The 23,693-nt window shown below is 39.7% G+C and overlaps 1 protein-coding gene across 1 annotated transcript in view; it reads right to left on the minus strand.

Moving 5' to 3' along the window:
• The window catches only part of HIBADH (3-hydroxyisobutyrate dehydrogenase), a 117,089-nt gene that overhangs the window by 16,560 nt on the left and 76,836 nt on the right, over nt 1-23,693 (minus strand). The window contains exons 5-6 of the mRNA XM_060248700.1: nt 7,218-7,351; nt 5,116-5,192 (exon numbers count right to left, since the gene is read on the minus strand). Of these exons, the coding sequence (XP_060104683.1) occupies nt 5,116-5,192; nt 7,218-7,351 (211 nt within the window). The remainder of the gene's footprint in view (nt 1-5,115; nt 5,193-7,217; nt 7,352-23,693) is intronic.

A 23,693-nucleotide genomic window follows, 5' to 3' on the forward strand; every position in this document is an offset into this window, starting at 1 on the left:
GCTTTAAGAGGCAAAGATTCTGAGGAAAGGGGCAGGGCATTTCCATGGAGGTGGCAGGTTTATGCTGGTGAGAGGGAGACAAAATATCTGGGGGGGGGACTGGATAGAGGAGAGAATCTGGTGCACGACATTGGGTGGCCCCAGGGAGGCCGTGCTGTGGTGCTGAGTCCCACTGGCTGGGCCCTGTGGGGGTTCAGGGAGCTAACAAACTTTGTGGCAAGCTGCCACCAGAGCCACCACCGCCACCATTTAATTTAATTTATTGGATTTATATCCTGTCCTCCCTGCCAAAACACACTCAGGATGGCTTACAGACCATGGTCCCTGCCGTGGCTGCTGTTGTCTTGAACCCTGACAGGGGTGAAAGTGGCCTCAGTCATCCTTTTCTCCTGCAAAGTAAGTGGGGTGCACTGGGCAGGGAGAGAGACTGGCTGGGTGGAGTGGAGGAACCTGAGCCAGGGTCTCCTTGCCTGTCCTTGAATTTTCAAAGTGACCTCCATCATTTCTCCATTTCCCTGTTGGTACTTTGCCCTTTGCTATGGTCCAGGGAGAGGGGACTCCTAGGAACAGGATTTTGAGGAACCGCAAAAGCCACATCCTGGAAATGCTGCACTTGAATTGCTTCCTAGATCACTGTTTAACACACAATGCTCTGGTATCTTATAACCTGAGGAAGGCCGTTCCAGTATCTGATTCCCTGGTAGGAAGCCAGACTTTCACAATTCATCTTGCACATTGGGTTCGAAACCAAGCGGCCTTTCTACATCAGAAAGGAAATTTCTGTCCACAGAAGGGCACCTTTATTTGTTGCATGAGAATATCACATATGAAACATCATACTAAGTCCACTGATGATGATGTTCTTGCAAAAGAGTTGGTGGAATGTCTTGCAGACATATGTGAAGAGATGCCACAGAATCTACCTATTATAGCATTAAATTAGATATAGGGCCTGCAAGGTAGAGATGTTCCACCAGGCTTTTGATTGAGGACATCGAACACTCATCTTGGTATCAGTCCATGTACAGATTCAGTTGGCTCCCATTATTGGCCATAGAAGGAAGCAACTGGCTTTTGAAACCTGTGCCACAGCCAACACTGCAAAAGTCCAGGTTATACTCCCTAGTACTTCCCTTTTTGTCCACCCCCTTCAGAAGTTTTTTCTTCCCTCCCTGCCCCAAATGTTCTGATAGACTGGAAGGAGAACTTCAATAGTAGGATGCCATCAAAGGTTTTAAGTGTTTTATTAGTTTATATGTTTTTAACTTGAATTTTAGATCTTATATTGTTGAACCTGTTGTATATTGCCCAAAGCCTGGTCTAGGCCAGGATTGGGCAAATAAAGAAATAAATAATAAAAACACATTCCTGTGCAGGCTGCTGCATATATATTTACAAAGAAACAGTAGATGTTATTTTTCTTCTTTGGGACCCACCCAAAACATCATTCTGGCAGGAAAGTAATATTTATGAAGGAAAACACATTTACTGTATGATGAAAGCATTATGAATGTGTTTTTCCATATGAAAGTAGATGGATGGAGTGGGTGATGCATATATTCACACTTATGTGCATGCTTGCATTCAGTTCCCACTGAAACTAGCCACATTCTCCCATTCATTCTTTTGAACCAAGAGACCAACATTGGAAAGTTCATAACTCTTCAGGGAATTTTTTTTTTAAATATAGCAATATCCCAACTTTCATCAACAGACAGAGGAACTCATAAAGAGCAAGATGAATTGCTAACAGCTCTCATCCAACTGCTACAGCTGTTGGTGCAGTTTTGTCTACGCAAAAGAGCTCGGCTATTTCTGAATATACATGACTAGTCAGAGCAAATGACAGAATGACTCTGTGATATAGCAGCCTGCCAAACAGACAAAAACATGACCCACCTTGCGCAAGCCATTAATAAGCTCAGCTAATGATTCTCAAGGACAATGGCCAAAATTCAGCAACTGGGTATAACTTGGGCTTTTGCAGTGTTGGCTGTGGCACAGATTTCAAAAGCCAGTTGCTTCCTTTTATGGCCAATAATGGGAGCCAACTGTACCTGGATTGATACCAAGCTGAGTATTTGATGGATAGGAAAGATAGCTGACACCTAGTTTTTCTCAAAAAGAAGAAAACTCCAGTCCATTCATGAAAAGGCCGAGTTAGAAGCCACAATATCCACCAGCTTGGAACAAAAACAAAAGCAAGCAGCAAACTTTAGCCAAAGATTCACTTTCATACCTGTATCCAATTCTGCTTGGAAAAAGCTCATGAGTGAAACATAATTCTGGTGGCAGATGCTGCTGCTCCACCAAGGATGCGGGGGTAAGGCCTGCATAACACATGTCACTCCTAAACCAACTCCTAAAATCAAGGCTATCAGACTTTTAACACAGCCCAAATTCACATTGCAGGGTAAAAAGAAAAAGTTAACCTGGAAAATGAAAACCCAGCAATATTTGCATGTTACATTGACTGCAAATATCAATTACGGTTGTAGGTATTGCCAATGATGGGGACAGGTATTCCATGCCCCTGGCTAGCTGAATTTTTTTAAATACAGAAAATGTGGCTTTCTGCTTGAGCCAAACACAATGGAGTCATACATGATTGATTTTTCATTAAGCAAACCAAGACTTAAAACTATGATACAGCTTTACAATCCTCAATTACAACCACAGAGTACAACCTTATGGGTTTTATTATGGCTTGTTAAATATACGCTTCCCTATCTTACAGATGCTCAATTTTAAAATGTAAATGGTACAAGATATTGATAAACCAATTAGCAGTGATGCAAAGCAAATTCCTCTTTTATCTCAATTACAACATGACAACTTAATAGGTCAAGATAGTCTAACATCTGAGACAAGGGCAATTCAATAAAACAACTGTATCTTGATATGATAATTAAGAGGAAATGTGAATCTATTAACCAACCTTTTAGGTGCACATATGTTTGTGTGTACATACAGATTTACATACACAATTATATATTTTGTTATACTTAATACATATATCAAAACAATTTATTCTTCGGGATCAAGACTCACAGATAGTTATAGTGTGCGCTTCTTGTGAACATGTTAGGAAAAGGAAAGGTCCCCTGTGCAAGCACCAGTCATTTCTGACTCTGGGGTGACGTTGCTTTCACAATGTTTTCATGGCAGACTTTTTTACGGGGTGGTTTGCTATTGCCTTCCCCAGTCGTTTACACTTTCCCCCCAGCAAGCTGGGTACTCATTTTACCGACCTCGGAAGGATGGAAGGCTGAGTGAACCTTGGGTTGGCTACCTGAATCTAGCTTCCGCTGGAATCGAACTCAGGTCATGAGCAGAGAGTTCAGACCACAGTACTGCTGCTTTACCACTCTGCGCCACAGGGCCGCTGCTAACGATATAGTAAAATCATTACCGGCCACACATTGGAAAAATGAAATGAACACTAATTGAGGGCAAAATTATTGAAGAACTGCAAAGTTAAATAAAGTATCTATTGTCTACACAAAACCACAGAGATACAGAAAAGATGCAGTACAAATACGTTATAGCAGGATTTATCAACCTTAGCCAGGAAGTCTAACAAAGATTTTAAGTGCTAGCATAAGCTTTTGAAAATCTCAAAGTATTAAAATGCTTACCACAATTGCTTTTGTTCACATTTTAAAAGCCAAGAAACAGGGAAAGGATTGTGCTGTTAGTTTATATCTGACATGCTCATGTCCCACAGCTACACCTAGCATATTAGCCAGGCACCAAGGTCCACCAGGTGGTCGATAAACCTTTTTTGTGATTGAAAGACTTAAAAATAGGTATGTCAAGCTCTTGGTATGTCAAAGCACATACTGACAAACTGCTGTACATTTTGAAATTACAAGATGGAGAGGATTCTCTCAACACAAGGAAGGCAAACTCAGGAATGATGGAATGCGTGGGTAAAAAAAGGGGGTTTTTTTGTTTTGCACTGAAGATAAAGACACATCTGAAAGGCAAAAGATATCAAATTCTAGACCATTAACACTGCAGGATCAATGGCTAATTTTGACTTTTTAATGACTTGGGACCATTGTACCAAAAAGGACTGTCTCATCCCTTAACGATCTGCCCATAATTTGAGATTGTAATCTGGTGCCCTGCATTGTGTGCTGTCATTATGGAAGGCTAGGTTAGCTGGCACCTGGCACTCTCAGTGGTGGTCCCCAGTGTATGGATTATCCTCCTCCTCCTCCTGTGTATGGACCTCTCTATTCCATAAAGTTTACCATGAAGTTATGAGCTTCCTAAAGCTTTTGGGATCAGTGGTTGAAGAATAACTAACATTGTTGCATTGTTGCCAAGAGGCCTCCATGTACTTATCTCTACCCTCCTCCCATACCCTACTTATCACAGGAAACAAACTGGAGAGAATGGGAGGGCCTACACAGCTGCACTGACAGCCATTACCACCATAGTAGCATAAGAATCTTATGGAGGAACACAATACAGGGTTTAAAAGAAATCTATATGCAAATCCACTAAATTGATACAACATTTATTAAATACCTGCTGAAGTTTTCATAATAATAGGTCAGCTTGAAAGAACAGAAGTGGGAATTCCTGTGTTTGTTGGAACTACTAACTGCAGCATAATAACAGTGCTATCCTAAGTAAAAGTCCATTCATGTCAATGGGTTTAGGATTGCCCTATATATTCCACAGCATTTTCCAAAAGGTGGCTAAATACAGAAGCATTCACAGACATGCAGCTAACATATTTGATGAGACAACTTTGCATGCCCCCCCCCAACATTTTCAAGCCATTGCACTTGGTAATCTCTCTCCACTGCACATTTCATATGAAAATAAGAAAAGAGAGCCACTATATATAATCTAACACACACAAAGCACAGTTTTATTTTATGGCCTTTGTAAAGAATGTCCCGGCTGCCTGAAATCCTACACTAGATTAAACAAGCAAGGCTTTTTGTAGCATTGTAATAATGAAATAGTACACTTTTGCAGCAGACAGCTGTTAATCTACATCTTTGAAACATCATTCTTTTTCCATAGAAAAGTCAGCCAGAAAAATACACAGAAATGGCTAATATATAAAAAAGGATCCCATAAAATCCAGCAAACCTGATTCCAAGATTCATGGCTTCAGCAGTTCCGATCATACTGATAGCTAAGAGCATATTATTGCAGATCTTTGCAGCCTGAAAATAAATGAAATACTTAATGAATTTCTCCATCACTCTGAAAAGTATCGAAATCAGAATCTAATGTCATTGTAAATGACTACATTAAAAAAGCACTCCCTAGGGCAAACAGCAACGAGTTTCTGTGCATCATGACTGTCACACAGCAGGGGCTTAGGAGGGCTTTCTACTGGCTGCCACCACTCTGATAAGGGTCTGCATGGGAGGGCCCATAGCACCTAACCGTGACCAAGGAGACATGAGAACCCAGGCAGCATAACAACAAAAAGAAGTTTATTATTAGTGCTTTAAAAACAAGTGGGTGACAAAGGTTTAGTGCTATAGTGAATATGAAACCAGTAAGGAAAGGAAAGGTCTTCCATGCAAACACCAGTCGTTTTCGACTCTGGGGTGACGCTGCTTTCACAACGTTTTCACGGCAGACCTTTTTTACGGAGTGGTTTGCCATTCCCTTCTCCAGTCATTACACTTTCACCCCAGCAAGCTGGGTAGTCATTTTACCAACCTTGGAAGGATGGAAGGCTGAGTCAACCTGGAGCTGGCTACCTGAACCAGCTTCCACTGAAATCGAACTCAGATCGTGAGCAGAGGACTCCAACTGCAGTACTGCAGCTTTACCACTCTGCGCCATGGGGTTGTAAAGGTTGGTGCAAATAAACAGAAGCCCTGATACATTTAGCTAGACATTCCCTGCTCTGATTCCAAAACTCAGCACCTCCCTTGGGTGAGGGATCTCTTCCTATTGCCTGCTCCAGAGAGCATTCCTTCTCTGTCTGCAGTCTCTCAGACAGAGAACCTGTCTGCCTGTAGCCTCTCCAGGAAAGAACACACCCTGTCTCTGCTTGGCCTTTTTTATGCACTCTTCCCAGGTCCCACCCCTCTCTGGGCTAGTTTCCCTCCAAAACTTTGCCACCCAATCAAAAGGACAGAAGGGATCCTGGGAAATATAGGCTTTCTGTAATCTCCTAGGCAGACTTCTTTGGAGCCTATATGCCTCACTAGGCCCAGGATCATGACAATGACAAAGGCCAAGCACTACAAAACATCAGTTTTGGCATACTTGGTGTACTTCTGGAGAGCTACCGTTGGCCCCCCCTGTTCTATAGCATTGTAATTGCCTTGTTGACCCTACTAACTAACTATAGTAGCAGATTATGCCATGCTAGGTAATATACTAGCACTCTCAGCCCACTGCAGTAAAGAGTTCCAAAGCAGTTAAAATTTTTCACAACATTTCAAAGACATGAGTGTTTTTCACCAAAGCCATTAAATGGACTGAGAGCTGATAGATACATATTTACGTTCTGCACCACCCTTAAGAGTGATTTCCTTGTGTTCAGATTGGATAACAGGTGCTAGTAAAACTCCATTTGTTCAAATTGTTCCTCCTTCCTGCTGTGGTCCTCTGAAGGCACTTGGGAGTGGCATGGGATGTGGTTCAGGGAAGTACAAGAAGAGCCAGAAATTGGCAAAAATCTCTTGTGCATATCAAAGTGCCTGCACAAGAGGCTCTATAGCTTAAGCCTGTCATGATTACTTTTCTCCTTAGTAATTTGTTTATTCACCCCATTATGTCTCATTCCATGCGTCCAATGATGCAGGCCTTTACCTATGAAGATCCCATGCTGTGATACAACAGCTGATCTACAAAATGCCACCAGACTCTTTGTCTAACTATTAGTTTAAGTGGGAATCTTAGTGTAACTGTGAAGTTACCATGGGACAGCAGTGAACCTTAACAGTGTTCCAAAAGAAGAAAAAAAGTTAAAGTGGTGTGACGCTAGGGCTGCCAGGTCTTACCTGGCTGTCAGCGGGGGCACTGTCCTCTATGGTGCTATAGAATTGTTGTTGGTTTTTTTACCAAAATGCTAGAGCATCCCAGCATGATTACATCCCTTCCAGGTGATGTCACCATGCTGGGCATGTCGGGTGCTGACAGGGCTCCTCCTGCCAGCCAGTGCTGTGCCAGTGGGTTGGAAGCCTTGAAATCAAGGGAACCCGAAATAACTACTCAAATAGTACCTGCCCAGTTCCAACTTCTCCACAGTAGATGACATTGGAACCCATGCATGTGAGCAGCTCCTTTGCAGCATCAAACTCTTGTTCCACTCCCCCAACCATGAATGTAAGGTTCGCTGCACGAGCTGCCCCAACGCCTGAAGGTAAAAAGATAAGTTGAATACACAAATATACATAACTCTTGCTCCACTCCCTGCACAAGCTGCCCCAATGCTTGAAGGTTAAAAAAACAGACTACACAGAATTACTATTAATATTAACAACAACTATTCACATCTTCCTTCCAGGTCATTTAGCTGTGGAGGGATGGGGCCTGAAAACGATCCCTTTAGGTCTGCTGTCAATATAAAACTGGTCAGTTCAATGGGAGAAGCCTTACAGCTTGATCCTGTTCAGAAATAAGTGTCACCAAAGTCACTGACATTTATTCATTCATTGAGTGTGCACAGGACAGCAGGGGTTAGGGTTGGATTCAAAGAACTGAAAACAGAGCTTTTCCCCTCCCCCCAAATGCTCAGGAGAGTGCTGGAATGGCTGTGGGTGAAATGTGGGAGTCTTCAGGGTTTGGGTGGAACCAATGAAATTTCAGTTTCTTCTTTTCCGCAGGACAAAAATAGAAGCAGATCTAACCCTTGCTTATTTCTCACACAAATGGTATCTGAGGAAGTTGCTTGTACACAAAAGCTTATACCTTCAATAAAACTTTGTTGCCACTGGACTCAAACTTTGTTCAAATGCTACTAACGATAACAGAATCAGAATCACCAGGCAGTTTTAAAATCCAGGTAGAACAAAGATGATTAGAGTTAATTTTATTCTACAATTTTTAAACACTCAAAAATGTTGAAGGCATAAGTTTGCTCCTAATATTTAAATGAACTGGGTAATTTTGCAAAGTACGTAAGTTGGCCCCTGCAAGAATACATTGAAACTTGCCTGCCAAATCTTTCTCTCCGTTCCTGCCATCGGTAAAAAACGAAACAAAACAAAACAAAAAACTCAGTTCTATCAGAAAAGTGAGCCATTCATAGTATTCTGCTTTTAATTCTAATATATTCAACTACTGTCAACATTTTTATAAATGAAAAGTTGAGACCAAGAGTTTTTTTACTACCCATTTCAGTGAACTGGAACTGCTTAAAATGTGATATAGCAGCAATACTTAAGCAGTCTTATGAAAAAGTGTGTTCATGGAAGTACTCATATAATTCTGCCTTCATTTCATTGCCCTACTAATTATACTGTTGAGAATCTGCAAAATGTGTTACCTAGTCCTTTGTAGACATATCACCCAGCAACAGGGGTGAATAATGGGTATCCTAAGGCTTAGAGTTAACCAATGAGAGAGCCAGTTTGGTGTAGTGGTTAAGTGTGAGGACTCTTATCTGGGAGAACCGGGTTTGATTCCCCACTCCTCCACTTACAGCTGCTGGAATGGTCTTGAGTTAGCCATAGCTATCGCAGGAGTTGTCAAAAGGGTAGCTGCTGTGAGACCCCTCTCAGCCCCACCCACCTCACAGGGTGTCTGTTGTGGGGGGAGAAGATAGGAGATTGTAAGCCTCTCTGAGTCTCTGATTCAGAGAGAAGGGTGGGGTATAAATCTGCAGTCGTCTTCTTCTTCAAACCCGCCCCCCCCCCCACTGGTAGCATTTTTTATCTGTCTTTATTTTATTTTTTAAAACTCTGAATACAACAATAACAAAATAAATCACAGCACAGAAGTCCAAAGGGTATAGATGGTTACAAACAAGCACCATTTTGCTACATTAATACATCTGAGATTTATATCCCACCCTTCCCACTATATATATATTCAAAATATGACACTTCCTAAAGAACATTACAATTATTAAGCAATATGATGTAAATATTGAGGTATATATTATTTTTACTCTGTAGTTTACCATTCATCGTCTAAGATAGGAAACCATTTATCCAAAAGATCTGATAAACCCGTATATGACGCCAGTGTAATGAATCAACTAGTTTGTCCCAAACCCTCTAACCTTCAGATGCCATTGATCTATAGAAGGAACTAATTTAGATTTCCAATATGTAGCAATCAAAAGTTTGGCTGCCATTAATGAAATCATAATAAGCTTCTGCCTAAATTTAGGGATAGAAGTGTCTTTCCATAAACTGAGGAGAATTAAATCCTGGTCTAATGGAATTGCATAACTTGTTAGGTTTTTTTTATCTCTTTTATAATGTCTTGCCAATATTTATAAAAATATTTACCAAGTCCACTAACAATGGTGAAATGAGCCCTGTTCACCACATGCCTTCCAACAGGCTGGTATTTCCATAATTTTCATATGATATGACTGAACTGATGTCAAATACCATCTTGTGAGAACCTTATATGCTAACAGCAGTATATTTAAAACCTTAGAATGCAACACTCGAGAAGCCCATATCATGCTCCAATATTCAATATTTCAATACAAATATCAGCATTGCACTCTTTGTTCCACTTGAGTTGATAATTCAGTAGTTTAACTTCTAAAGATACATCTAATAAGAGATATATTTTAGAAATCAAACTTTTGCCATTATTAGAATTTAACTCAAGAAGTCTCTCAAATTCAGTAAGAGGTTTTGTTATAACGTCCCTAAATTTTGTTGGAATTCAGTAAATGTTTAATCTGGGAGTGTTCATAACACGGGATTTTAAAGCCTATTTTAGTTTCCAAATGAATTTTCTCCATCAAAAGATTTTTAGAAAGTATATCAATTAACCTAGAGATATTACCTTGTCTCCATACTGAAAAAGACTGAGGGGCTAATCCAGGAGGAAACCACAACTGATTGACAAAACTGGACAGAAGAGGAGGATCTGAAGAAACTAAATTATGATAATTGGACCAGATTTTTAAAGACATAGTATCAAAATGGACTGAGAATCTCTCATATATTTGGTGATATCGCCCCACAACATTTCCTGAAAATCTTTTTTCTGTCTACAAAAGAATGTGCAATAAATTTCCAGTCCACTTGGTATGCTTTTATATGACGTTTTATCATGAATGACAAAATAGCTGCATCATAATATTTCTTAAGGTTGGGAATGCCAAGCCACTTTTTGTTTTATAGGTATATAAAGTATCAAAGTTTACTCTAGGTTTTTAAAAAGACGATAGAAAAGCAACTAAACCTTGATGCTATTTTTTAATTTGGGAATTTTCTATATGTATTGGAATAGTCCTAAATAAGTAAAGACATTTAGAGCCAGTATGGTGTAGTGGTTAAGTGTGTGGACTCTTATCTGGGAGAACCGGGTTTGATTCCCCACTTGCATCTGCTGGAATGGCCTTGGGTCAGCCATAGCTCTGGCAGAGGTTGTCCTTGAAAGGGCAGCTGCTGTGAGAGCCCTCTCCAGCCCCACCCACCTCACAGGGTGTCTGTTGTGGGGGAGGAAGGTAGAGGAGATTGTGAGCCGCTCTGAGACTCTTTGGAGTGGAGGGCGGGATATAAATCCAATATCTTCTTCTTCTTCTAAAATAGAAGTGCAAACGATTTGAATGCACTCTAATCAGGAAAAATGTTCTTCCTCTATTTCCAAAGCAAATTCAAAACTGAAGTATGAAGTTTTTAATGGTTACCAACAAATAGGTCCTTTACAGTAATTGGAATCTGAATACCCAGATATTGCCAGATCTTTTAAATCCAATTAAAATAAAACGTTTTTAAGCAATTGAGTTTGCTCTAGAAAAAGTAATATAGGAAATATATAATATTTTGAAGGGTAACTCCATAGACCAAAGAACTGACCAAACTCTTCAAATGTCCTTTCAATAACCAATAAAGAACAAAAAGGATTGGTAACATGTAATACAATATCGTCAGCAAATAAACTAATTTTAATTTGTTTACCATTGGTAGAAGTACCTGAAATAGAAGAGTTATTCCAAATACCATTAGCTCAATTGCGAGAGCAAATAAGATAGGTATAAAGGGCATCTCTGATGGGTGCCATGTTATAAAGAAAAACCATGAGAACATTGGCCATGTATACAAAGATGTGTGTTAGGGGTTCTATATAATTATTTGATTACCTTAATAAAATTTGGTCCAAAGCCCATATGTTCTAAAAATGTCCAAATGTAATGAAATTCCAAGCTGTTAAAAGCTTTCTCTAAATCTAAGGACACAGCTAAGGAATCTTAGATGTGATAATGTTTGCAAATATATATAAGATCTATAGTCTTTCTAGTGTTGTCAGAAATATCCCTTTGTGGGATAAATCCCATTTTGTCAGGATGTATATAATCATGTATAATAAGATTTAAATAGGAAGCCAAAATAGAAGTAAATAATTTATAATCCTGATTAGTTTATAATGATTATAATCCTAATTAGTTCTATACAGTTGCGCCTTTTTCTATTTTTGGAATTACATTCATTTTTGCAAAATTCCAAGAGTCAGGGATTAAACCATTAGAGAAAGTCTGATTAAAAGAATCTAAGGGCCAATTAACTCATCACTAAGGTTTTTTTAAAAAAAATAATAAAATTCAGCCGGAAGTCCATCTTGGCTGGGGTTTCTGTTATTTTTGAGCCCCTTTATAGTGTCAAGCACTTCTTGCAATGTAATAGGCTTGTCCAAAAACATTAATGGGAATCTGATAAATTATGAATACAATGATAATTCATGAAAAATGCAGAAGCTAAATCAGACGAAGGGTTAGTAGAATACAAGGACTCATAATATTGATAAAAAAATTGAAAGGATATCTGTTTGCTGAGTGAAGTTTCCCAGTCTTATCCTTTATAAAAGAAACTTGATTTCACAGTTGTGTTTTTTAATTTTCCAATTAAGGTATTTGAGAGATTTAAGCGTTCTATGCAAATATTTCTGCTTTTAAAAAGCTAATTTTTTTATATCAGACATTTCAAGAGCTTCCAGATTATTCCTTTCTACATGTACTTTTCCATAAATTTTCTGACTACATTTTTTAACGTATTGTCTCCAGGTAAAGAATCATTTTAAGAAGACTGCTTTTCAAGTCTACATTTATGTGTGAAAGTCAGGGATGTAAGTTTACCATTTAATGTTCTTTTGAAGGCATCTCAAACTACATTCAGTGAGACTTCACGTGCACTATTGTGCAAAAAATGTTCAGCAGTCTTTTTTTTTTTTTGAGTTCTTCAATAATGTAATCAGCTTGCAATAAAGATGTATTCAAATTTCATTGATGCAATGTGTCTATATCTGCAACATTGTTATCCTCAAGCGTGCGATCAATCATGGCATAGTCTGACCAAATTGTAGTTTAGGGAATATTTTTGATTATTGGTGGATACCAAAATGTGGTCTATTCGGGTAGAGATATCAAATCAAGCTGAATAATATGTAAAATCCTTTTTGGTTTTATTTAGATAATGCCATGTGTCACAGGGATTAAATTCCTCTATCAAAGTGGCAAGACCAGTATCTTTCTTAGTTTCCTTTTTCTTATTAAATTTAGTAGAAACAGAATAGGTTCTGTCCAATTTCATATTCATGTTATGGTTCAGATTACCTCCCAATAATATTGGGCCAACTTGAAATGCTATCAATTTTTGCAAAGAATCTTCTATAAATGTAGGTTGCCCATTATTAGGAGGAAATAATGAATCTAATGTGTAAGACATTTATTTTTCCTCTCACAAATATATATCTTCCAAACTGATCATAAACTATTGAATCACAAAGAAATCTTAAAGATTTAGAAACAAAATGACTATGCCTCTACATTCTGAAGATCCAGGAACACTATATTGATATGGAAACTAACGAGAATTAAAAATAGGGATCTCTTTATGTATTGCATTAGTTTCTTGTAAGAAAGCTAAATCTGCTTTTTCCTTTCTTAAGTATGATATAATGGCCCCCCCCCTTTTAATGACTGTGTTAAGAGCATGACAGTAATAAGAAACAATAAAGGCCAAAAAATACTATCTGAAAACGTTAAGAGAGCTTGCTTAATCTGGGTTTGTCCCACAGTATAAAAATTCTGTAAATTCACAGTATAAAAATTCTGTAAAATTCTGTAAATCCTGTGCAATTCTGTAAATCCTGTGCAAGCACCAGTCGTTTTCGACTCTGGGGTGACGTTGCTTTCACAACGTTTTCACGGCAGACTTTTTTACATGGTGGTTTGCCATTGCCTTCCCCAGTCATCTACACTTTCCCCCCAGCAAGCTGGGTACTCATTTTACTGACCTTGGAAGGATGGAAGGCTGAGTCAATCTGGAGCCGGCTACCTGAACCAGCTTCCGCTGGGATCAAACTCAGGTCATGAGCAGAGGGCTCCAACTGCAGTACTGCAGCTTTACGACTCTGTACCCATAATAAAACATGTCAAATTATGTGAATAAAAAGATACCCAGCTCCTCTGTTATAAAAAAACCTGAGCAGATTCTGAAACCAATCACTAAATAAAGTTGTCATATGATACATCTAATGTATATAAAAACTTATGAAGTCCGGCCTAAAAACTGCATAATTCAATCAATAGAGAAAATAGTTCACTGCACTAGACTTACTATATTCAAAACCAAATAAAATCCATATTGAGAGCCCAACAAAAATATTCTGTCCCAAAGAGGAAAAAAAACTATTAACAACCTTGTATGCACAGATTCCATGTTTGTTCCTTCCGTTTAAAAAGTACATTAAATATCTAAATAAAAATATTAATTGTAAGTAGTTTACTTAAACTAGATAAGTCTAACATCCTAAATTTTAACCTAGTAGTACAAGCAAGAATGGCTATAAGTTTTCCTATCCTTAGAGAAGTAAAAATAAAGCAATACCTCCACTTGGGTTTAAGTTGTGTGATTTTATTAAATAAAACCAATTAAAGAGATATAGCAACACTAACTAGGAACCAAAACTCCCCTCTCCCCCCCCACTACCTTCCCCCACAAATATAACACTTCTACTAAACATAGACATACCCCACCACAAACTGACTTGAACCAAGAAACTTCCTCTATGATACACTATGAATCTCTTGGTAATAAAAAATCCCCTCTCCTATAAAACACCAAAAAGAATGAACTGCCTCAGAAGGAAAAAAGGAAAAACTAGTTTAAAAAAACTTTTAAAACAGGGAAAAGAAACCTGGGCACTCGCCCATCCTGACAGGTACCCCTAAAATGGAGGGCTTATCAGGACTCCTCCTCCCTCTCTCTTTCCCAACTCATTAATTATAAAAAGTACCTTTTACTCTAAGCAATATGTGGACAGAATACAAATTCTATAAAAACATTACTTTGGTTTGTTTAAACTTCAGCCATATGAAAAAGTATACTTCTCATGTCTTCTTGTGAATAGGAATGCTGCTCCATCTAGTGAAATTCAGTTTCCATTGATTAGGTCTTTTAGCCACATCAGGAATCAGTTCTATTTCTAGAGCTTGCAATAAAACATGTTCAAATCCAGGTAGTTTGCAAAATAGGATTTTCCTTGATGATTAACTTGATTTTCCCAGAAGGAATCCATTTAAAGTAGATACCTGCTTGATGAAGCTAAGTCACAATTGGTTTCAGAAGGAAATGAAGTTGCAAAGCTTCTGGAGATAGGTTGGGGAATATAAGTACTTTGTCTTTATAATGGGGGATCCCCCCCCCCAGCTTTAGCCTCCATAAGTAGCTTCTGCTGCATACCAACATCTTGAAGTGCAATAATAATACCCCTGGGACCAAGCAATGACCATGCAATGAACTCTTAGCCTAAGAACCAGGTTGATATGCTTGGACTATTATAGGTGCAATATTGTCCTTTAACCACAATACTGTATTCAACCAGGAAGTTATGAAAGCAGCAAGGCTTGTTGATCCTTCAGCTTTCTGCAGAAACCAAAGAGCTTCAGGTGATATTGATGAACTTTTATGTTCTAGTAGGTATATTATCTCCTTTGACCAATCCTAATACTTATGTTTTACATCAGGGGTGGCCAACAGTAGCTCTCCAGATTTTTTTTTGCCTACAACTCCCATCAGCCCCAGCCAGCATTGCCAATGACTGGGGCTGATGGGAGTTGTAGGCAAAAAAAAACATCTGGAGAGCTACTGTTGGCCACCTCCATTTTATATCTTCCTGTGCCAGCAACCCAAACGCCATTGCAGATTCTGCTGCTTGTGACACTGATTGGAGATTGGTTTGGATTTCAGTAACTTGGTCCGAAATATGTTTTAATAGAGCGGAAATAGTTTCTAAAACCTCATCCTTAAAAGTTGAAAGGTCTCCTTTCGTTACCAGTTCATCTGAGGATGAGTAAACTGCCGTGGCTGACATTTTAGATTTAGAGCCATGCGATGATGCAGAAGAAGCTGATTGCGCACCAGCACTTGTAAATGCCTTGATATTCTGTGTGCCACAATCTTTCTGTTTAGTCTTACTGCCATTTAGTTTCCCCATTCCAAAAGTAGCAAACAAGGGTCAAATTATCATCCATGAGCAAACTGAGAAGAGGTCGAGATCAGGAGCACAGCCTTTAAGTGTCCACCATCTGGCTCCCTGATGCCACATCTCCCCAACCAATGACTCATCTGATGCGCCTAGTTAGTCATTTAGATTACCTACCAGAAAGACAGGAGTTTCTGGGTACAGTGTGACAAACTGGACGCAAAAATATTCTAAGCAAGTCCAGAGAGCAAGGGTTTCTTTATTGGAGGGTTGAGGTGCCAAATAGACATTTATCAAAATTAGTTGTAGAGAAATTTATTGAATAAGAACAGACACAGGAACTGCAGAGCATGATATAAGCAGGGCACATTGTACTTTCAGATCATGTATAACAAGACAGGCAAAGCCTGCCTTGGACCATCTGGGAAGACTTCGATGAAACCCCCTGGCTAGCTGGGGTGGGGAGGAGAGATGGGGACACAATCTGTATTTAGACAAATTAAGGAAGAGTTCTTTGTGCTGGTATCATTGGGACAGAGTTATCTTTGGGGAGCTAAAGCAGAATTAGTGGTTGTGCTGTCTGCTGTAGGTGCCAACTAGCTTCCAACATGTTCTGCTTTTATATTTCTGAACAATGCATTACGAAGGTGTAGCAAAGTCTCCATTCTTATCTGAAGGAAATTAAACCCAGTAGAACAGCCCTGGAACTTTTGGAGTATGAAACAATATGAACCATCTGTGAAATCTGTTCAAGAAATATTTGTCTAGAAGAAAATATGCATCATCAGCAGAAAATATAGCAGAAAAATAACTTTATTATACATGGGTATGCTAGTTCCACTTTCAATTCAAGTTCCAGAGGGCTTGAATTCATTAGTCTACAGTACCATCACAATTGGATATAATAATCTAAATACTGGTTTTCTTTCATTACTGGTTGATCTGTTGCAATACTATCAGCTTTATTTATACCAAGCCATCAGTTTTCACAGAACTCTGCAAAATGACGGAAGAACTCCCACCCAAGAAGCTTATAATCAGAGATTCATACAACATGCAACATTAGGTGTCCATGACTACATATTTCAACAAGTAGCATAACCTTCAGGAGATGTAGGCAGAAAAAGAGATGTAAATTGGAGCTTTCAGTGATGAGGAAAGTGAGGCAGTTAATTTTGGCTTACCAAAATAGAAGTCCTCCTCAGCACACACTCTTTTCACCCTGGTATGGAAAAAAGGCAGGCAAAACTTGTTTTTGTCTCTTCCAGGACTTCTTTCAAGAAAGATATTTTCAGTCAGGTTAACAAACCCACCCAACCGTGGGTCTAATCAAGCTCTCACAGTTTTTCTTTAGAAGAGTTTCATCATACTCCTTTTTGAAAAAGATGCACACTTCATAATGGCCTCTATTACTAATGCCATGCCCTGACTTCCAGGAAATTAAATAGATAGAATATAAGGATGGGGGCAGGGGTTCATACATTTTGACTTAGAATATGCATGAACCCCTGCCCCCATCATTATACACTACAGGTCAATAACTTGGTATCAGATTATAGACTGTTAAATAGCCTCTGAGAGTCATTTTAAAAGCAAAATTAATGCTGACAATTGTTGTCAGCTGATTAGTCTTTTGACAGCTCACTCTCTCAATTGCCCAAACCCTAAATGTTTCAGTCATGGAGGAAAACAATAATAAAGTGGTTAGGAGAAAACAAGGGGTTTCGTTTAAAATCCTGAGCCTTAAAGAATTCCATACTTTGAAGCAGATCTCCATTATGTAAGTATCTCCATACTTTGAAGCAGATCTCATAGCTTACACTCATTGTATAAAAAGCAGCCAAACTCTCAGTGGAATCCTAAATAGATTTACAGCTTTTTAACTCGATGGTAAAAGTCCTTTTTTGCGGGGAAGAAATGCTACTTGCTTGGTAGGTTCTCCCCATTCTCTTAATTTTATTTTATTTATTTTATTTGATTTATATCCCGCCCTACCCCACCGAGGCGGGCTTACTTATTTTGTTCTACTTATTTTGCTCAACTTATTTCTATCAACAGTTGGAAGGAAGAAAACTAAAGCAGTTGTCCCATGGGGAATGGCAAGGTTGTATTTTGTCCCTGATGCATTTTTACCACCTAGATGCAGTTGCTAGTTGAGATCCTCTAGGGGAATTCAGAACATAGGGTCATCAGAAAGCTAATTAAATAGGTCATTATGATACTACCAACAGAAGTAGCAATCACAATCCCTAGAGGTGGCAGCTACAAGCATTGACAGCTTCAAGAGGGGATTGGATAAACATATGGAGCAAAGGTCCAACAGGGTACTGATGGAACTTTCTGTCTGGGAGTGATGCTCGGTATTCTTGGTGTTTGGGGTGTGTGTGTGGGAAACAGTGGGATGGCTTCTAGTGTCCTGACCCCACTGATGGACCTTCTGATGGCACCTGATTTTTTTGGCCACTGTGTGACACAGAGTGTTGGACTTTTCTTATGTTCTTAAGCAAGTGTTTGGATGCTATTGTGGGTTATACACTGGACAACCAAGTGGAGGTGAAACCAGATACTCTTGGGCTAGGTGGTGGCTGTTGGTACAAGGGAAAGTGGATTGCCTGTTCACATGTTCCATTGAAGAGCCAATTTGCTGTCAGGGTGTGGTCCAGTACCACTTTTTACTACAGCAGCCACAGACTCCCAGAGAGTTGCCAGGTCTGCGTTGGAAAGTACTTGGAGACTTTGAAGGTGGAGCAAGGAGTAGGTACGGTTTGGGGAGGGGAGGGGCATCAACATGGTACAATGCCATAGAGTCCACCCTTCAAAGCAACCATTTTCTCCAAGGGAACTGGTCTCTGCCAACTGGAGATCAGTTGTAAAAGAGGGAGATCTCCAGGCTCCGCCTGGAGGCTGGCAACCCTAGGTTCCCACAAGGCTATGGCATCTTTTTAAAAAATCTGGTATCTAGCCATAGTCACCTATGATTCACCACTGGTTTTCATATTCACAAGAGAAACAGAATAACTCAGGGCCGTAGCCAGGATTTTAAAAGTCAGGAGGCTTTTTAAAAAGTTGAGGGGCACCCTTTCCCATCCACTGCGGGGCTTGCCACTTCTCAGAAGCTTTCTGGGGTAGGGACAAAAGCTGGAGGCACTGGAAGTGCCCAAGTCAAGAAGAAAGGAAAAGTCCCCTGTGCAAGCACCAGTAATTTCCGACTCTGGGGTGACGTTGCTTTCACGTTTTCACGGCAGACTTTTTACGGGGTGGTTTGCCATTGCCTTCCCCAGTCTTTTACACTTTCTCCCCAGCAAGCTGGGTACTCATTTTACCGACCTCGGAAGGATGGAAGGCTGAGTCAACCTTGGGCCGGCTACCTGATTCCAGCTTCTGCTGGAATCGAACTCAGGTTGTGAGCAGAGAGTTCAGACCACAGTACTGCAGTACTGCTGCTTTACCACTCTGCACCACAACCTTAAAACTTTGGAGTCAAGAAGAGACTGCACCTTGTGTGCAAGCAGGGGGGTTCCTTCCATCTCTCTCTCTGTCCCCTTTTTAGCCAGCACCACCATCCATCTCCCTCTCCCCAGTCCATTCCACACAGCTTCCATTCCATCTTCTTCCTCCCTCCTCTCCGCCTGCTGAGTTTGCTGCTTTAGTGCACGGTGCCCTGCTCTGGCTATCACTCATGACAAAAAGAATGGCTGCACCATTGGAGAGGAGGTGACTGAAAGGTGATATGATCACCATCTTCACGGACTTGAAGGGCTGTCCTATAGATGATGGTGTGGAATGGTTTTCTGTGGCCCTGGAAGATAGGACCAGAACCAATGGGTTGAAATTAAACCAAGAGTTTCCGGCTCAACATTAGGAAGAACTCCTTGACCGTTAGAGCAGTTCCCCAGTGGAACAGGCTTCCTCGGGAGGTGGTGGGCTCTCCTTCCTTGGAGGTTTTAAAACAGAGGCTAGATGGCCATCTGACAGCATTGAAGATCCTGTGAATTTAGGGGGAAGTGTTTCTGAGTTTCCTGCATTGTGCAGGGGTTTGGACTAGATGACCCTAGAGGTCCCTTCCAACTCTATGATTCTACTCTGGAGGGCCCCCTGGGAGTCAGGGGGCCCATGCTGGAAGCCAGGGGGCAGTGCCCCCACAGGCCCCTCTGTGACTACAGGCGTGGAATAACTCCACCCAGTCCCCTAGGCTCAAGAACAGAAGCAGACAAGAGGCCTCATTATTACAGCCTGAAACAACTTCTTTCTCTCATCATTATTTTGTTTGATTTTTCAGTGATGCATCATTTTATGCAACTTTCCAAGGCAACTGATTTTATTGGGGTGTTACTTGCTTTATAGATTTGTATTTATGCTATTTTTGTGGTTTATATTATAATTGGTTATTTTTAATCCAGTATAACCAGGGCTGCCAAACAAGGAGGGAGTAAAAGGCCAAAATGCTGCAGGCCTAAGGACCTTGGCAACTGATGCAATTTGCTTTCATATGTTGTTTGTGTCTGTGTAGTGTGAGGGAGGTGCCCCAACGGAATCTTCCCCTGGGGGCTGCAGTTGTTCTTGGCAGCATGTGTGTGCCAGCATGGAATTTCCAGGACATTTTTTGTAGAAAAATCCCAGCAGGAACTTATCTGCATATTAGGCCACACCCCCTGACATCACCATTCTTTTGAACAGGGCTTATTTTGTAGAAAAAGTCCAGCAGGAACTCATTTTCATATTAGGCCAAATCCCCTGACATCACCATTGTTTCACATAGGGCTTTTGTGTAGAAAATACCCAGCAGGAACTCATCTGCATATTAGGCCATACCCCCAATGCCAAGCCAGCTGGAACTGTGTCCTGTGCATTCCTGCTCAGAAGCAGCCTTTCCATGCAGATGGAAAGGTGGCATCCAGGGATTTTTTTTTTTTTAAAAAAAGAGGTGCTAAAACTCTCAAGAGGGAAATGAAGGAGAATCACATGGGTGCTCCTCATGAACTTTTAATTTTTTTTTGAGAATTTTGTTTCCACAGAGGTTCTGGACAGGCTTGTGGCCATTGGGGGGGGGGGCTGTGGGGGCACTGCCCCCTGATTTCCAGGGGGCCTTCTGGAGGCAACATACTTTCCGTCCTTTTTTTGCAATGGCTGAGCCACCTAAGTGTCATCAGTGTTAGCTGGAGCTGGGAGAGTTGAGCAGAGCCCAGTGCACTCCACAGTTTTAGGGCTGGCTGCCTCAACCTGGCCTCTTTCAGAGCCTCCAGCATTTGCCCCTACCCCAGAAAGCTTCTGAGCAGCGACAAACCCCACAGTGGATGGGAAAAGGTGCCTCCTGACTTCTTAAAAAGCCCCCCAACTTTTAAAATCCTGGCTATGGGCCTAGTTCCAGAACTCCATTTCACCATGTTACCCCAGAAAAACAGCCCTGGTGGCATCCAAAGGAAAAAAACAACAGCAACTCTGAGATAAGAGCTACTATTTCCCTTCACATGTACCTAATTGTGAATTTATATTACTGTATTTTTGAACACAGTTAATTATTTAAGCCAGCACTGCCCAGGAAAATATAGTTTAAATTCTTTCAAATTCTACATTATCTTTATGTCTGCATGCCATTATTCTGAAAAATGCAAGAGGGCACTGGCTCCTTAATGCATTTGTTAAAAAGAAACAGATAGCACGAGAGCTAGAGCACCCATAGAACTAAACAATCATTTGTTCCTTTTTTTCTTAAAATTTTGCTTGTGAGAATTTCACTGTTTAAAAGAATTACTCTTAAATTATTTCCAGCTTACATGACATGTTTTACCATGCACAGAGGAAAACCAATATGTACTGTAACTACTAAAGCAAAGATAGATATCCAGAAAGTTTTACTATACTGTCAATATAGCCTTTATTTTTTAAATTCCTTTGAGCTACTACAATCTAGATTTAGAGATTGAATTCCTACCTTATGTATTAGAAAAACTGTGTATTGCACTCATTGAAAAAGAGCCATTTTCTTTCATTTAATATGTATAGAAAGGCATAATTTGAAATAAGCATAAGTACCATTTTAATATATACAGCACCTAAAAACAGAATTATTCCACTGAAACCAGTAAAATCACTGAATGTACTAAAATACACTTAAATGTTTTAACCAGTCTGCCATCAAATGAGATAAAGGAGAGGGCCAATGGGACCAGGCTGCTATGTGAACTGTCTTTAAAATGCAATTGTTTTAATCATTTTCTACAGATGCAGCCTCACAAGGGTCTGCTGTCACAAGGACCATTTACGACTTGTTATGGTGTCTCTATTGTTTACCAGCGACATTCAGGCTAAAAAGGCGACAGCTGGGACAGAAAGCTGCTACTCAACTGAACAATATAATCCTGTGAAAAGTAATCAACAAATTTAAGGGTGTTAATTAACTTTACACTTTATCATGTTCAATTAGTTGTCCTTTCTCAGAAAAGATTGCCATGCACAATCGGTTTAGAGCGTGCCATGTTTGATTTGTAAGTGATCACTGTTTCGGTTTCAGAGTCGATGTCAGATGTTCTCTTGGGTTTTGGTGACACAGATGAATGGCTCTACACATGTTTCAGGGGTGATCTGATTTAACATAAAGTAGCACAATGTAAGCTCTCGTCAATGTATTGCTGGTTTCACAAAGAAGAAAAAACATGCACAAACGCATACATTTCCACACAAACAACAAGCAAGATAGGTTGGCACAAAACAAAGTTTATCTTTTTCTAAAACACAAAGAAACACTTAAATGAATCATTTTTCATCATTATTTCTTGAGGCAAGACTTGTCTTTTAGAGGCACATTTGGGATCATTTCCTCTCAGCAAGATTTCTGGTTCTGCTGCAATATATTCCATGTGCAAGCACACTCTTACATTTTGCCTAATGTGCATAGCCTTTAATAATGGCATCTGAAATAAATGTTGTGTAGTTGCTGTAAGTACAGGCACATATATGGAAAACTACAATGATAATTCTTTTATTTCTGTGCTGTATTTATAGCTCTGGAACTTCTATAAGGTAAGTTAGATCCATCTATGATTACAATTTATCTTTACCTCCTTCCTTTAATACATGTTTCCTGCTTCCTAATGGGACAAGGCAAAAGATGATGAAGTGATAACGCATTCAAAGTGTATCTTAATGACAAACACTGCAGTTTCTCTGTACTGAAATGGAGAGCTCAGGAGCACATTATTCCTCAAAACTAAAAAAGAAACAAAACAAAACTCACAAACCCAGAAGTTGATACCAGATTTGTGCAAACGTATGAATATTTCATCACAAATGGGAGCTTATTACTACAGCGGAACACTCAGTAACCAAGGGAAACCTTTAGAACACTAATCTACCTCTATCATTAATGGAGCTATATGCAAAGAACAGTAGTTGGTTGAATACACAAATTACAACATATTGCAATAATATGCAAAATGTACAAATCGAATGCACACAATTATAATTGCTAACCTACTCTTGTTCCTAAAAAGAAATAAGCAATCTTTCAACCAGAAAAGTTAACTCTGAAAGCTAATAATGGGCTAAGTTAAATATTAAGAAGGAAATTACAGGGCATTTCTACAATAGCTGAAACGACAAAAAAACAGCAGCAGAAAACATTAGATTTCTGCAGAAGATCTGCAGGGAGGAAAGGAAGCGGTCGATAGATCTTTAAATTGGTAGAAATAGCTGTTCTTTGAGCCCAAGTTGGCAGCTGCTACATTTGCAGACCTGGTTCATTATTTACCCATAATGACCATCAAGCTCCAGTCAAAGTCGGATCACAACAACTGTCAGTTGCTCTTTTAATTAGCCTTGTTTGAATTCAAATAAATATCACAATGGCCCAACTTTTGCTGAAAGAGCAACAGAAAACTGTAAAGCATGAGCTGCTCTGGCTTCAGAACTACCCACAAGAGAGAAAGTCTGAAGAACTGTGCTATGCAAGCATGTTTAAAAATATACATGTATCTTAACAGGATGTGTGAGCACCAGGCATTTTTCCCCATCCAGGTTCCTGACAAGGATTCCCATTTTCTGCTTCAGAAAAGGTTTGTGCATCAGTATTGTCATCACAGTTGTTT

This window comes from Heteronotia binoei, chromosome 10, assembly GCF_032191835.1.
Source record: "Heteronotia binoei isolate CCM8104 ecotype False Entrance Well chromosome 10, APGP_CSIRO_Hbin_v1, whole genome shotgun sequence".
NCBI classification, from domain to species: Eukaryota; Metazoa; Chordata; class Lepidosauria; order Squamata; family Gekkonidae; genus Heteronotia; species Heteronotia binoei.